Below are 15156 nucleotides of genomic sequence, written 5' to 3' on the forward strand. Positions count from 1 at the left end.
AATCAGTGTTACCAGAAAGCAGACCGGTGTCCGGAGGAAACTACCTCTCCATTTACGTACCCTGATGTACGTGTACTTACGTGAGCTCCTGCGCTTCGGACAGGTCTGTTGTTTGGTAACACTGCACGTAATTACCATCGCCATAGATGATATATAGCATAGATGAGTAATTACGATATAAGAGTAACACCATAGACTTTTGTGTGACACAGATTATGGCTTGCGAGTTCCATTATCATTTCCATACCATTACCAAGATCATTCGTTTAGATTAAAATACGACTTGCGTACTCGTAGTGTTTGGAATTAAGCAAAGAAATTCATACATGGTGCCTAGGTATTTTGGCGCTCTGGTCAATAATAACATACGGCGCCCTCTGCTTATTCGCTTTAAGGTAAATGCACATAAGTGCTTAAACTACAGGGGGGGTGCCAGAGATTTTCGACGAAAAAAAAAAAAATTTCAATTTCTTCTGAATCAAATATTTTTGCTTGCGGTGGTCAATTACAATCATATTAGGAGCAAGAATACCCTTGAAATCCTACCCACTGTCGAGAAACAAATTCCAAAAGGTATTGAAATATTTGATGAAATTAAAAATTGATATTTAGTTGCAGCAGAGCTTGAAACACAGCCCATGGGTACCTACAAAGACGTATTAGATTATTTATCTGGTAATCGTCAAATAAATATGTTAAAAATGACTATGGAACGGATTAAAATTCATTTTTGAATCTATTGGTAACGTTTCGAATGACACGAAAATGGTAATGGGGTTTCGAGAGCACATAAAAATGGGTCCAAAAAATCCATTGGGTGACAGATCTACCTGTATACCTCGTCTGTGACAATACTCTTGATTCTTTGATGAATCAATGAGAATTAAAACTAACCTAGCGAAGAAGCTCTATATTTATGATGATCTATGCAAAGCGGATCGCAGCTAATTTGGTAATATTATTCAGTTTTTAATTAATAATTGCATTACGCATCTGAGAGTGATGCGATTATTAATTAAACGGTAATTATTATTACCCAGATCTCACCACATGGAGGTTGCTGCGAATGGAGACCCACCCTAACCGATTACCAACCACCCTCCATTAATAAAGATCTTCTGTGACCAACGATCGTTGGTTGAAGAAGAAACAAACGAAAGTGCAACCAATGAAAGATGCACAACCAACGAAGAGAGTTGAAAGAGTTTTCAAAAGAATTTGTCTTCAAATGAAAATAACTTGCCTAGCATAATGCCTAACCAAACACCTGCTTAACTATAAATCTAAATTCGTTTATTATATCAAGAGAGAATTCTAAATTCGCAGCCATTAGCTCAGTGTCACCTACGAAGAATAACTTTTCTATCGTGGGTGACACCGATTACCAGGTCTCACCACGAGGAGGTTGCTGCGAGTGGAGACCCGAAGGGAGATGGATGGAATCAAAGTTCCAACGATCTCCCTTTTAGCTAAGCTTAGCTAGATTACTAAACTAGAGAGATAGAAGGAAGCAATGTTCCTTCGATCTTCTAGTTTAGTTGTACCAAGTAATTATTTTGTTTAAAAAGGGGTGAAGCTATATTGTGGGATACGCGACGCGACGCGATGCTGAACCGTACTGCAGATCTTCGGATCGAATCGACACTGGCCTTGGTAGATTGATTTCTATTTCTAGAAATCGATCCATCATGGGCAGGCGACTAAATCTTTCGGACAAACTGGACGGCCGACCACATGTTTCAATCGATGAAACAGCGGTGATCGAAGCGAAAAACGAGAGAACGAGTCGAGAGAAGCTACTTGTTACATAATTACTTGACAATATTGGGAGACGCACGCAATAGAGACTTAAAATTAACGTCGAAACTCAAGTCTAGTCAAGTTGAAACTAAAATTCGGACGATAGAAGGAAACAAAGTTCCTTGGATGTTCTGATTCAGTTGTACCAAGCAATTATTTGGTTAAAAAGAGGGACGAAGTTAATTTGAGGGGCACGCGAAGCGACGCGACGCGACGCTGAACCGTGCAGCGGATCCGAGGATCGAACCTACTGCCCTTGCTAACTAGATCTCTATGGGATAATGGACGGCTGCGACTCCGAATCTAAGGTCTCCATTGCTCCAACGCAACCCGCCGGGAGCCCGAAGGACCCGACTCAAGTTGTCTGACAAAGAGAGAGTACCTCTGTTTCAGTGTCGACTTCCGCTGGAAGGTATGCGTTTCCGCAGGATACGGAAACTCCACACCTTCCAGCAGAGTACCATTTTCCCTGGATCGAGCTACCAAGGGAAGGCGATTAGATCTTTCGGACCAGATACACGGCCGATCACATGTTTCAATCGATGAAACAGCGGTGATCGAAGCTAGGTACGAGGGAACGAGCGAGGTAGAAGCTACTTATTGAATAATTGCTTGGTAAGACGCGGAGACACGTATAATAAAGAAATCGTCGACGTTAATTTTAAGATTCGCGACGAAGCTTAAAACTAACCAACTTAGAATTAAAAGTCCCTCGGCGGTTGCGGCGTCCTCCCTCGATGTCTTTGCGATTAATCCAAATTCGAACTGAAATCAAAACTAATATTTATATTAGTGAGATATGGTAAGAAATTGAATAAACACTTAAAAATGATCTATCACCTAGCTAAAGGAAATTGAACAGAGTATTTTGGAAATTGTTACAAGAATTTAAGCCGAAAGGAAAAAATAAAAATCTTATATTAATCAGTGTCATCGAAACAAATATGGTATATGTATCGACACCATGTCATACATATCGAAACGAACATTCTTATATTCATCAGTACCATCGAAACGAATATGATACATGCATCGACCCAATGTCATACATATCAAAACGAACATTCGTAATAATAAAAGAAACTTGGATCGACACCCCAAGTTGAATCAACACCAAACAATCAAACGAAATGGAAGAATCGAACAAAGTACCTCCGCAGAATATTACGAGAATTCGAGCGAGAACGTAGAAATAAAAATTCTCGAAATTGTATAGAAACAAATATAGTGTATGATTGAAAACAATATTACATTATTATATCCCTGCAATATTATACATATCAAAGCAATAACATAAATTCGACAAGCAATGTAAACGTAGAAACAGAGAAAAGGAATATTCATAATAAATAAAGTGGAATTTTACATCAAACAAACAAATAAAAATAATAAAATATAAATAAGAGGAGTGGACTTACTACTTGTTGTCAGTACATAGGATAGTTACCACTGGGCCAGCTGTAAAGTAAGAAAATATTCATATTATAGCAACTTCAGTTAGACAAGCAAGGCAAAATCAGTTCATTGAAGCGAAATTGGTATCAAACAATAGAATAGAAGAGGGGAGAGAATTTTTGAACAATTCTTACCGTTGGTCATCACCGTCCGGCACTGGTCAGTAGTGGTCAGTAGTGGTCAGCAGTGGCAGGAGCGCTAGCCAGAACTGGTCAGTAGTGGTCAGTAGTGGTCAGTAGTGGTCAGTAGTGGTCAGTATTGGTCAGTAGTGGTCAGCCATGGTCAGCGCTGGCCAGTAGTGGTCAGCAGCGGCGAGCGGAGGTCAGCAGTGGTCCCCGGCCCACTTTTGGCGATTTGTACACTCCCGAATTCGCGACGCGACTGAAGTATTCTTCGCAGTGGCCCTGCTTATATGCCCAAGGGGATGAAAGGGTGGGGAGACTAGCCAGAGCCAAAGCCAAAGCCAAACTTAACAGTTAAGACTGTCTTGTATAGAAAGAAACTATTTCGATTGGTCCCATCTCTTGACCATTTCTGGATCTCCACTGGCCCGCTGACCTTGAGGTCAACCTCACTGTTGACCACCAGTGACCATAAGTACAATAATGAATGTATTCCATTGAGTTGTATTTCTGAATTTTGGATTGTATTTCTGAAGTAGAGCTCATGGATACCTACAAAAAAGTATTAAACATTTCCGTACAGCGTCACACAAATTTATTAAGAATGAGAAATGAATTTTTTAAAAAAATCGACAGGGGGTAGGTGCCTAAATTTTTCGGCGAAATTGAAAAGTATCAAATCACTCTGGAAAAATTATTTTCGATTGTAGGGGTCAATTACAATTATTTTTGGTCAATAGGCATACCCTCAAAACCCTAACCATTTTCGAGAAAAAAATTCCTTTCCGAAAATATCGATCAAAGAATTTCTTTCTGCTCTTTTAACAAAACGTTCAAATTTTATTCTTTTTCTTTCTGAATACATAAAATAATTATCAAGGTCAGCTTAAATCAGAAACTATTTATTTAGAAATAGCTAGGATATGTTGGTATAATAATATTTCTGTATCGTAATTTGTGCTTGGCTGATTCAATCGAGATGAAAACGGTTTAAATCTGATCAAATTCGCGCGTTCGAGTAGAAAATAGTACTAGAGGGAGCCACATTGGACGAGCATATGACTTCTGAAGTCTGACTCGAAGTCCTCTAACTCAATATGTATTGAGATCAGTGACTATACTCGGAGAATTGTCTACCTCTTGTAAACGTGTAAAATATTTATGTGAATAATTTAACGCAGGATAACTAAATATTGTATTTGACGTTAAAGGTGTTTAAAAATACAATGATTTGCTTATAAGCAGTTGTCATTGAATAATAAAATGTTACCTCGGTACGTGAATTTGAGAGATACGTCGTGATATTTAGCGTATTTCTTATCTCTTCGCAAAAATGGATTTTGGCACTTTGCTGACCGTAGCGCAAAAAAATGAAAATGCCAAGCAGGTTACTATTATACTATATTTCCTTACTGTAATAAATACGTAAAAATCATATTATTTTATCGAAGTTGTCTTCCATATCTTTATAGTCAACTGCTTGCTATCAAACAAAATTCGCTCCACCCAAAAAGTCAACCAAACAGGCCAAGTCACTTTCTGAGAATATAAAAAAATTTCTGGCCCGTAAAGAAGAAGAAGAAAAACTGAAAGTTTTAGAAGAAAAGAAGAAAAGAGAGGTACAATACGGCTTGTTTCAAATTGTACATATAAGTATACGAGTCTTTTATTATTATAATTCTTCAATTTTAGAATTTATTGGCATTACGCGATCACAGAGCACAAAGTCGTATAAATAAACATTTGAAAGTATGTAAAGCAGCAAACAAGTCTGTATTAGAAGATGCAATTGATAATGAGAATACAGCTATTACAATGGCAGGTATGATATTATGTAATTAAAATATTGTTTCGTTCTATCAAAAGATTATGTGAATACTATTCTTTCACATTCTTGTAAATATTATTAAACACATATTTAATAAATATGTGACATATTCATGCATTATCGAGGCATTTATCGTTATTTATATTTTGTGTAAAAGTAACATGAAGCATATGTAAAATATAAGTAAACTATATAACTTTATGTTGTAACAATATGCAGAGTTCACATAATAGATATATTCAAAGTATATAGAGGATAAATTTGTTAAATATGCACTTACGTAGAAACAAGAAAACTTGTACAATTGTGTTTAATGAATGTATTTAATATTATATGTGCATTATACATATTGTTATAAAATGTAATTCTTTTATTTATACCTATCATATTTTACCGTTAAATTATTAAACTTTTTGTTATAAGAAGCACAATAGAACATAATATACAGGGTGTTCGGTAACTGGTGGTACAAGCGAAAAGGGGGTGATTCTACATGAAAATATAAGTCCAAAATATAGAATAAATTTTTCATGCGAGGCTTTGTTTTCGAGAAAATCGGCTTTGAATTTTCGCCAGGTACGCGTACACTTGATCGTGTCTTCTAACGGATCTCGCTGTAGATCATTGTCTCGATTGAAGTTTATGTTGATAAACACTTCCAGTGTCACGGAATTGTTTACTGTACCTATCAGCTTACTATCTTACCTTTACCGCTAAACACTATGTAGAGACCCAACACAGATAGACAGAGAAGGGTCGTAGCGACCGTCGCATTTTTAGGCAATTAAGAATTTTCGCGACCAGAACCGTCCCCATTAAATGTTTAATGGTACAATTCAAGTCTAAATATAATTTTGTACTATTAAATATGTATTGTACGTACTGTAAATTACATACCCTCTTCCTTTTCTACCGCCAAGTAAACATAAATAGGATCATAATATTTTAGGAACGAAATATTAGGCATTGCTCTATTATTGACAAATGATCTAAATAATATTGTTCTTTTTAGGACCATCGCAACCTGATGAAGATGATTATGGTTATGTTTCACAAGAAGCTTCTGCGTTTTATAATCAATTAATGAATAAGTATAATAGTGCACCTTCAGAAAAACCAATTTTTAGCGACTATGGGAAAAGGACAATAAAAGATATCGCATCTACAAAGGTAACAAATATATTTATATTTTAGTTTCTAGACACACACCACGTATGTGCTTCATTTTCCTTAATAGCGAACGTCTTTTTTTAATATCCATTTTTCGATCCTCTGGGCATGACTTTTCTTTAAATTTGTTTATACTTCCGGAATCTTCGTTTACCTTTTAGATTGTATAATGTACATATTCTGTATCTCCTATTTACTGATCACTAATAGATCGTTTACTTTTAAATTATACAAGCTACAACTCGCCCTATGTATAAAATGTACCACCAATTCGTATTTGCATACATCTTACTTATGACACTATCTTTCTAAATGACATGGAGTTTCAAAGCCTTCTTTTATCTTGGGGTCCAATAGAATTTTCATGTTCTCATAGTCGTAAGACTTATATAATATTTCTGGTTTATTATACATCAAATAATACTAATGAGAAGAAGTCCAAGATGCGGAGGTCGCTTTAAGATTGCCAATAGATGCAAATTGTAGTATGTAATCTGTGTAGCAAAAGCTTTATAGCGCGTTTCATAGTGGACTTTCGTATTTGAGAAATTTCTGTTTAGTTTTCTATGCTCTAAGGCTGGAAACGGACGAGCGACTTTTACCGTAAAAGTTATTGTCTGCAAAACAAGGAAAAACATATCAATATACTGAAGATGACCATGGTGGTAGAGTATTCGATTATAATCCCAAAGATCCATGGTTCAAATCCTGTGGTAGACTTAATAATTTTTTTATATCGTATCTTTTTGTCTTGTTATTGTACTTATATTAATATTATATAACATCATTGACACTTAGTACAGTAATAATAAACTTTCTATTCTTTCTATTGCAAGTGTTGGTGGCTATACGGGGTGTTCGGCTACCCCTGAGAAAAATTTTAATGGGAGATTCTAGAGGCCAAATAAGACTATATCTGCTTCAAATGCTCTAGCAGAACATACACTTTAAACGCCTATAAGTAGATATCTCCGTTAATTTTAGTTGAATCAACTTTCAGGCTATTCTCGAGCCATCATATTTACCGAAAATATCAAAAAATCGTAAACATAAATTGCTAACAAATAATATCTATCCGTTCTGTAACTGCAAGTGTGGAATCTGAATCGCATTTTTTTACTCGTATTGTATTTACGTGAGTATGGAACTTTTTTGAATCCTAAGAGTAGTCCTGTTACAAATAATGATGACATTAAATCATGTGTACCGACTTGCGTTGAGTTTAATTCATAAACTTCGACAAAAGAAATAACGAAAGAATGAAACGACCAAGTAACTAAAATTCTTTTCGATAAATTTAAAATTGCAAAAATTTTATTATTAAATTCCACCCAGAAAATGAAACTCGCCGAATGCGATTCTGTATTATTTTTTTTTACACGAAGTAAAAGAGATAGAAGTTTTCTTCTTAAAATGTTATGTACCAATGAAGGTACATTTGCAAATAATGGAATGTTCAGTAGACATAATGAACATACATGGCCTACAGAAAACTCACGACTTTGAAGAAATGCGTTTCAGTATTAATGGTGTGGCATTTTAGATGCTACTATTATTGGTTCGTATTTCTTCACAGATAACGTACTAAATGGTGAAAGATATCTGCATTTTTTGGAATTTATGCCACCTGCCTTCATTCATGATGGATGGGCCCCACCCCAACTCGTCAGCGGCCTATCGTGTCCACTTACGTACGACGAACTAATTCTAACAGATGGTTTAGAGCATACGGTAAAACACCATAACACGGTCTCTGGACCTAAGAATCCTTTGGATATTTTTTGGATGGGGTTACCTTAGAGATAAAGTGCATTCACGTCCGTTTGTTTATATGGAAGACTCGAAAGAATGAATTAAACTACGTTGTTCGAACAAACGGTGACTACATTAGTTCTGTTATGAAAACTATAAAGACACTATGTATGAAGTAGTTTACATCCTATGCAAAAACAGAACAGTCGAACATCTTTAACAAAGTAAGTACACGTGGTACCCTACTAGTAGTACTTTTTGAAGAGTCGATACGAGTAAAAAAAATGTGATTCCATTAAAAAAAAAAGTGTACTTGTATTTATCAGATGCAATATCCCGAGTTTGGTTTTCGCCAAATTGTTCCTTTCCCATCGGATCTAAATATGTCTATTTAATATACCCCAAAAAAAAATTTTTATTATTATTTTCACCGTTACACGACGTTTCCTAACTATTTTAGAAATTTCTGTTCTTTTATAGTTTGTTTATTTTAGTCTTATTTATAGTATTCTTCTCGGTTTCATTTCTCGTTCATATCTCGTTGATATTTCAAAAATTATTAACAATGATATGCACATTGCGTCTAAAGTATATCTTCCGAAGAAGCGCTTTGAAACTCTCGTTATTATACAGGGTGTTCGACCAAACCTGGGAAAAATTTTAAAAGTTATTAACAATTAAATTCAAAAATTTCAAATCGTTCTGGAAAAATTATTTTCGGTTGCGGGGGTCAATTGCAATCGTTTTTTATGAATAGACATACCCCCGAAATCTTGCGCATTTTCGAGAAAAAAATTCAGTTCGGGCGGAACTTTAAACGTTAATAACTTTTTAACAAAGCCTCCATCAACAAATTGGTATTCTTGATTTTCGTCTTATTTTGGCCTCTAGAGTCCCCCATTAAAATTTTTCCCAGGGGTGGCCTAACACCCTATATTGACAAAACGATTTAACAACTTTTATATTAAAGAATTTATGTATTAACAGTATATTTTACTATTGTGTAAGTAATTATTGTGGAACGTAACGCAGATTTGAATAAGCATGAAAAATGTATACTTATGTATACTTATACAGTCGCTATCAATCAAGAATTGTTTAGTTAAAATGCTTCTACCTTCAATTAGTGAGAGATTCGTATAAAAATGTTAATGCTGTGGAATCGAGTTGTATCGTCGCATATGGCAGAAGAAAATTGGTTCAAACCTAACAGTATTTAAGAAAATTAAATTTACCAAGTATCCATTAATATATTTCTTTTAACATTATTATTGTTGTTACAGTACAACATAATTACTGTTTTTTTTTTTTCTTTTTCTTTTCAAAATAATTAACTACAACTTTAGGATAGAGTTAAACAAGCCTTAAAACAACAAGAAGTGGAAGAAGCTTTGGGACATCGACGAAAAAGGAAGTCCAATACGAAGGAAACGGAAACTGAGGAAACAGAAGAAAAAGCTGATAGAAGTATTGGAGATGAGAAAGTGGAACAAGAGGAAAAGCCCAAACATAAAAAAAGACCCCCGCCTCCGGTAATGGATTTTAATGAGCTGTTAAAAATTGCGGAAAAAAAACAACACGAACCAATTGTAATCGATGTTAAACCAAAAGCTGAAATACCAGAAAGGTTAATGACGAAAAAGCAGATGAAAGAGTATGCAAAGGAAAAAGAATGGCGAGAAAAAAAGGAACAACGAGGTAAAGACGGTGGTGTAAACAATAAAGAAGGGGGAAATGCTATACCTAGTAAAACAAATAAAACGCAAGAATGTCGTAGTACTGGCAACAATATCAACAAAATATCTAAGTCATCCGAAAAGTTACCGGATTTCCCCCCTTTAAATAAAACTTCTGTAAAACCATCAACTGGAACGCAACCTTTGCCTCCTAAAAGGCACATTGAGAAACCCAACGAGAGTAAGTCCAATGTAAATAAGCCCAATGTTTCAAAAACATCGGAGAAAGATATACTTCTGGAAGAACGTAGAAAATTAGAGACGGAGAAGAGAAAATTAGAGGAAATGCGACGGTCTATCGAAGAGGAAAAAAAAAAATTACAACTGAGTAAAAGTAAGATCGCGGATATAAAAAATGCGAAACCAGAGAAGTGGACGTCGAAATTGAAAGTTCCAGAAAAACAGGGTACATCGAAAGGTTTCAAGCAAAAAGAACCTCTAGCGCCAAGTACAGCAAAGTGCACAATCCGAGCGACTGATAATAAAGTTATGAAACAGTTACCACAAACAGATCTGAAACTCATGAGATCTAAACACGCACTGCCTTCAAAAGAACACAAGAAACCGATCGCTCATAAACGTGAGTATTTCGATATTCTATTTATTACATACTTCACTAATGTTGATGTTCTTTTGAACCACCTTTTAATAATGCACTCTTTAAGAGATACTCGGACTGTAAAAATATAGTATAATATTTTTAGAATTAATTAAATTTAAAAAAATGACCATTAATCTTTGAAATGTGTGTGATTCAAAGAAAACGATTGAAATTTCCGCGGAATCCGATAACTTTGTATTAATATTTTAATAGAAGTAAGAAATTATTATTTAATACAATAGCGTATTTAATAAATTTATAATAAAATTTATAGGCCGCTTACACGAAGGTGAAGATGAATACGACTCTGAACTTGACGATTTTATTGATGATGGCGTAGAGGAGGAAGCCGAAGACTATAGTAAATACATAAGTGAAATTTTTGGTTATGATAAAAGTAAATATAGATATGTAAATAACGAAGACGACGTAGCCATGGAAAGTAGTTTTGCACAACAACTTAAAGAAGAATATGTATCTACTAAAATAGGTAACACCAGAAAAGTGACATACGCAATTAAATTTATTTCTGTATAAACAATTGAATAAAATATATTTTTAGGTATTATGGAAGATTTAGAAGACATGCGTATGGAAGCTATGGAAAAAAAACGAAAAGCATTATTGAAAAAGAAAATGAAAAACTGAACTATATGAATTATATCGTTTGGAAATTTTTATTAAATTTTACTTAATAAACTATTATATATTATGTCTAAAAATGTCATTTTTTCCGAGATTTTGAAATTTGTATTCTACGCTTAATTATAAATTAAATTTAACGTTTATTTCTATAACATAATTGCTTTTATTTAAAATTATTTATATTACTTTGTATACAATAGCTGCCTTTGAAATTACGGTTACGAACTCCAGTTTGACTGGACAATGTAACCAATAACTTAAGAGCTCTTCGGTATAACCCATTAAAAAATAAACTTGTATAGGTGTAATCCTACGTTTAACAACTCCAGCAATTCTAATTATATTATGCTGTCGTTTAATAATGACTTCGCTTACAAACAGACGGTGCCATGTTCCGTTTATAAAATTTCTTATAAACATGTCTTCCATAGTAGTCTCCGATGGTCTGTTACCATCTTTTACATTTGCTGCAATAAATAATATATTTATAAAATAGCAAATGTATACGTATCTTGTCTTGCAAAAGTACAATTTAAAGAGGCACACATTTTGCATTTTAATTTACATACACGTATTCCAAGAATTCCAAGACTTTCTAGCAGCAATATAATGAGGAGGATTTGCCATTTCATATGTCAGGTATTGAGGTTTGTTTGGTTTAGGCCTATAACGTCCAGCTTGTGTTTTATTACATACTGCACTAACGTGTACATACCTCTTTGATAAAGTATTCTGATTAATTGCTATCTAAAAAGAGACAATATTTTTAACATGAACCAATGTTGAGGTTATGTTATAATTAGGTTTCGTTTATTACTGCATATTTACAGAACGCATACAAGTCATCAAACTCATTATTTTCAGTTTTAGCTACAATAACAGAATCAAAATTGTATCTTAATTTGTCGATAATTTGAAGTATAATACCACTTAAATTAGAAAACAAACAAGATACATATACATATATGTTACAGCACAGGCCGCTAAAAGAAATCTAGTAACAGCACTAAAGTGATAATCCAGTCTTAACATAAATATGATCGAAACCAGTGTAATTTGGTATTAGGGGCTTTATTATCGTGAAAACTAAATTGAGACTGTAGATACATCAGTCAAATATTTTAAATTTACACTAATTTAAAAAATATTTTAATTATGTGTGGAATAATCCGGCCTCACGAAAATCCAATGACTCAGTATTCTTTATCAAATATTTTTTGAAAGCTATCATTATTATAGCTTTGTTTAACACTTTCTAATAAAAATTTGATATGCCCGCGGTAGCTATTATTAATATAGTTATTAAAATAACTTTGAACAGTTTGATAGAGGAAACTATCGATAATAATCGATATTTTTCAATCTTTAACCGCTTGTATTATAAAAAAGACAGAATGACTAGCCAAACAGGTGGAATTACTTGGAAATCGCTTCAGTAAAATACTAACATCGAGTAGAAACGAGTATCATATGATCTCCTGTTTGATTTCATAAAATATATATAAATTTTTGTGAAATGAATAAACGAAGTAAATAAATGTCGAATAATAATAAGAAAAGATATTAAAATAATTGTTAAAACATATCAATTTTATGGGATATGTAAATGAAAATTTTATTTAGCAAACATTGTGTGAAATAACAACTTATTCTTTTATCGAGACCCCGCTAGACTTAAACGTCTAATAACACAGTACTATGCATACCGTTGTTTTCCGAGTGCGCATGCTCGTAAAAGTGGTAAATCTGGTCACACTGAGGGCACTGAGGCTGAATTCTGAATACGTATTTACCTAGTTAAGATTTGCCATATAAAATGGCACTTCGTACGTTACTGTGTCTACGCTTGAATGGTGATGTTAGGAAATGTTATGGGTAAGTTCTGTTTCGTAAGTCTGATTTTGTTTTGATACTTTTTTACGTAGCGTAAAATACAATTCTATGATTTTACATAACCTTCTGTGAAAAACGCTGTAAAAATATTTCAAGAAATGAATTCAATTTTTGTACAATTTGGTTTATAGATTAACGAAAAGACTGTTTGTGGCTTCGAGCAAAGAAACAGGTGAAGAAGGTTTAGTGCCAGTAACAATTGGAAAAGATCCCAAAGAAGTTTTAGCAGACAAAGAAAAACAGGCATACTTGGAAGCTCTAAAGCTTCCTATTACTGTATCTGCGGTTGAAAATGTTGGTGCGGTTTCGGGTATTCCAGAAGAGCATATAAAAACCCGTAGAGTTCGCATTTATTGCCCTGCAAAAAGTGCTATGCAATCTGGAACAAATAACACACATCTTTGGCAGATAGACTTCGATACGCGCGAACGTTGGGAGAATCCATTAATGGGATGGACTTCTTCGTAAGTAAACTAAAATATTTCTCTCTCGAGTATTTACCTGTTTGTTAATATTACTTTTCGTCCTTAGAGGAGATCCTGTGTCTAATCTCAAGGTGGAATTTGCTTCGTCAGAAGAAGCTGTCGCGCACTGTGAAAAAATGGGTTGGAATTACTATATTCAGAAACCAAATGTTAATAAACCTAAACCTCGTAGTTACGGTACCAATTTTGCATGGAATAAGCGTACTAGAGTTACCACAAAGTAAAAGACAAAGGTTTAAAAAAAAAATTAGTTCTGTACATAGCTGTATCCATTGTTGAATAATAATAAAATATATATGTATATAAAAATGTTTTTGCATGTAAAATTTTAAGCATTAAATAAACTTGCATAAAGGACACGTTATGGAATAAACGTGAGAATTCTGTAAAAGTCTCTTAAAATTAGTGTAATAGTAATACAACCATGTTTAAATCAGTTTTTGCAATAAACTCCTCAATTTATTCTGTAGGAATATTTATATAATATCATTCTTACATGGATTAACATTCTTATTATTTATCTGTTGCTTATTATTATGATTATTATTAGTATTTTTATTATAACATCAGATTTTATTAGACTGTGTATTTTAAAATTCAGTGTCTGCTCGTATTAACTTGTAGATTATATCGAGCATTGTTGCTATTACGAGAAAATACATTTGACTAATTGTGGATTAAAGGTTGGAGGAGTAGCACATTTTAGATATAAAAATATTAATTAAAGAATATGTGAAATTCAAGTGTATGTTTGTCGAAGTACTGTTAACGAACTTCGAAAACAAATATTGCAACATAGTAATCTATAGAAAAATTTATATAAATAAAAGTGATAAATATGGAAGAACAATGCCCGACTTTCCACTTATACATGTACATATGTGATGAAACGGTCGGTCTTGCAGACTAACAGGCATTACTAAACTATTTACAAGTTCAAGTTAAAGGAACATTTGACTGCTCTTTTAATTTTTTCCTTATCTGAAAATTATTACAATATTAATGTAATATTTCTGCTACCTCTCTCTTTTCTCTCTTTCCTTTCTTACATTTTTCATGTTTCCATCATTGTAAATATTAAAATTAATTAAACTTTTCCGTATATAGTAAAATCCTACTCGTACGACAATTTTAAATTTACGAAAAAATTGAAATTAACAATTGTTGGTAATAGAACATTGGTTGTTAAATATAATCATTACCAATTACTTTACTATCGTTGAAAGATGTTTTCCGAAAGTAAATAGATCAAAACACGAAAGAAAAGGAAAAAGATATTTCTTTTAAGATCTCGATTGTCATTAACCCTGTACCAATGATCGTCTATCGATTAACATTCTTTGTCAATTATTCTGTCCTTCGACGCTTCTTTTATTTTCACCCGAGCGGTAGGACATTAGATCTTTTTTTGTTACATGGCTTATACATTGCGTGATCAATATTGTCACTGATGTCAAAAATGTGAGAAACGACAAACCAACTGGAACGAACGATGAAGTACATAAGGAATCAATCGTACGTACCAGCGTTAAAAGAAAAAAAAAGCTATAAATTGCGGAGATTTATCATTATTAAAGTGTATTCTGCCCGTGAATTTAAATATGTATACATTTGAGCAGGTGTTACTTTATGATTTTTCTATTCACACGCACGCACGCAGTACGCAGAA

General features: G+C 33.6%; 2 protein-coding genes across 2 annotated transcripts; one reads left to right on the plus strand and one right to left on the minus strand.

The window, feature by feature from the left end:
* The first annotated feature begins 4498 nt into the window (after positions 1 to 4498).
* Positions 4499 to 13841, plus strand: LOC122400758 (protein SPT2 homolog). Its single transcript, XM_043402390.1, has 10 exons — positions 4499 to 4764; positions 4850 to 4996; positions 5070 to 5199; positions 6218 to 6375; positions 9474 to 10443; positions 10739 to 10954; positions 11027 to 11106; positions 12973 to 12998; positions 13134 to 13466; positions 13534 to 13841. Exons 1-10 carry the CDS (start codon positions 4711 to 4713, stop codon positions 13709 to 13711), a joined length of 2292 nt encoding a protein of 763 aa, XP_043258325.1. The 5' UTR covers positions 4499 to 4710; the 3' UTR covers positions 13712 to 13841.
* LOC122402814 (28S ribosomal protein S24, mitochondrial) lies at positions 11275 to 12107 on the minus strand. The gene is made up of 3 exons (XM_043405931.1): positions 11938 to 12107; positions 11679 to 11856; positions 11275 to 11576 (listed from the first exon to the last, which is right to left on the minus strand). The coding sequence occupies exons 1-3, from the start codon at positions 11962 to 11964 to the stop codon at positions 11287 to 11289; spliced, it is 495 nt and encodes a 164-aa protein (XP_043261866.1). The 5' UTR covers positions 11965 to 12107; the 3' UTR covers positions 11275 to 11286.
* Positions 13842 to 15156: the final 1315 nt, after the last annotated feature.

This window comes from Colletes gigas, unplaced genomic scaffold (assembly GCF_013123115.1).
Source record: "Colletes gigas isolate AHSC1104 unplaced genomic scaffold, ASM1312311v1 Colletes_gigas_Sc00002, whole genome shotgun sequence".
Lineage (NCBI taxonomy): Eukaryota > Metazoa > Arthropoda > Insecta > Hymenoptera > Colletidae > Colletes > Colletes gigas.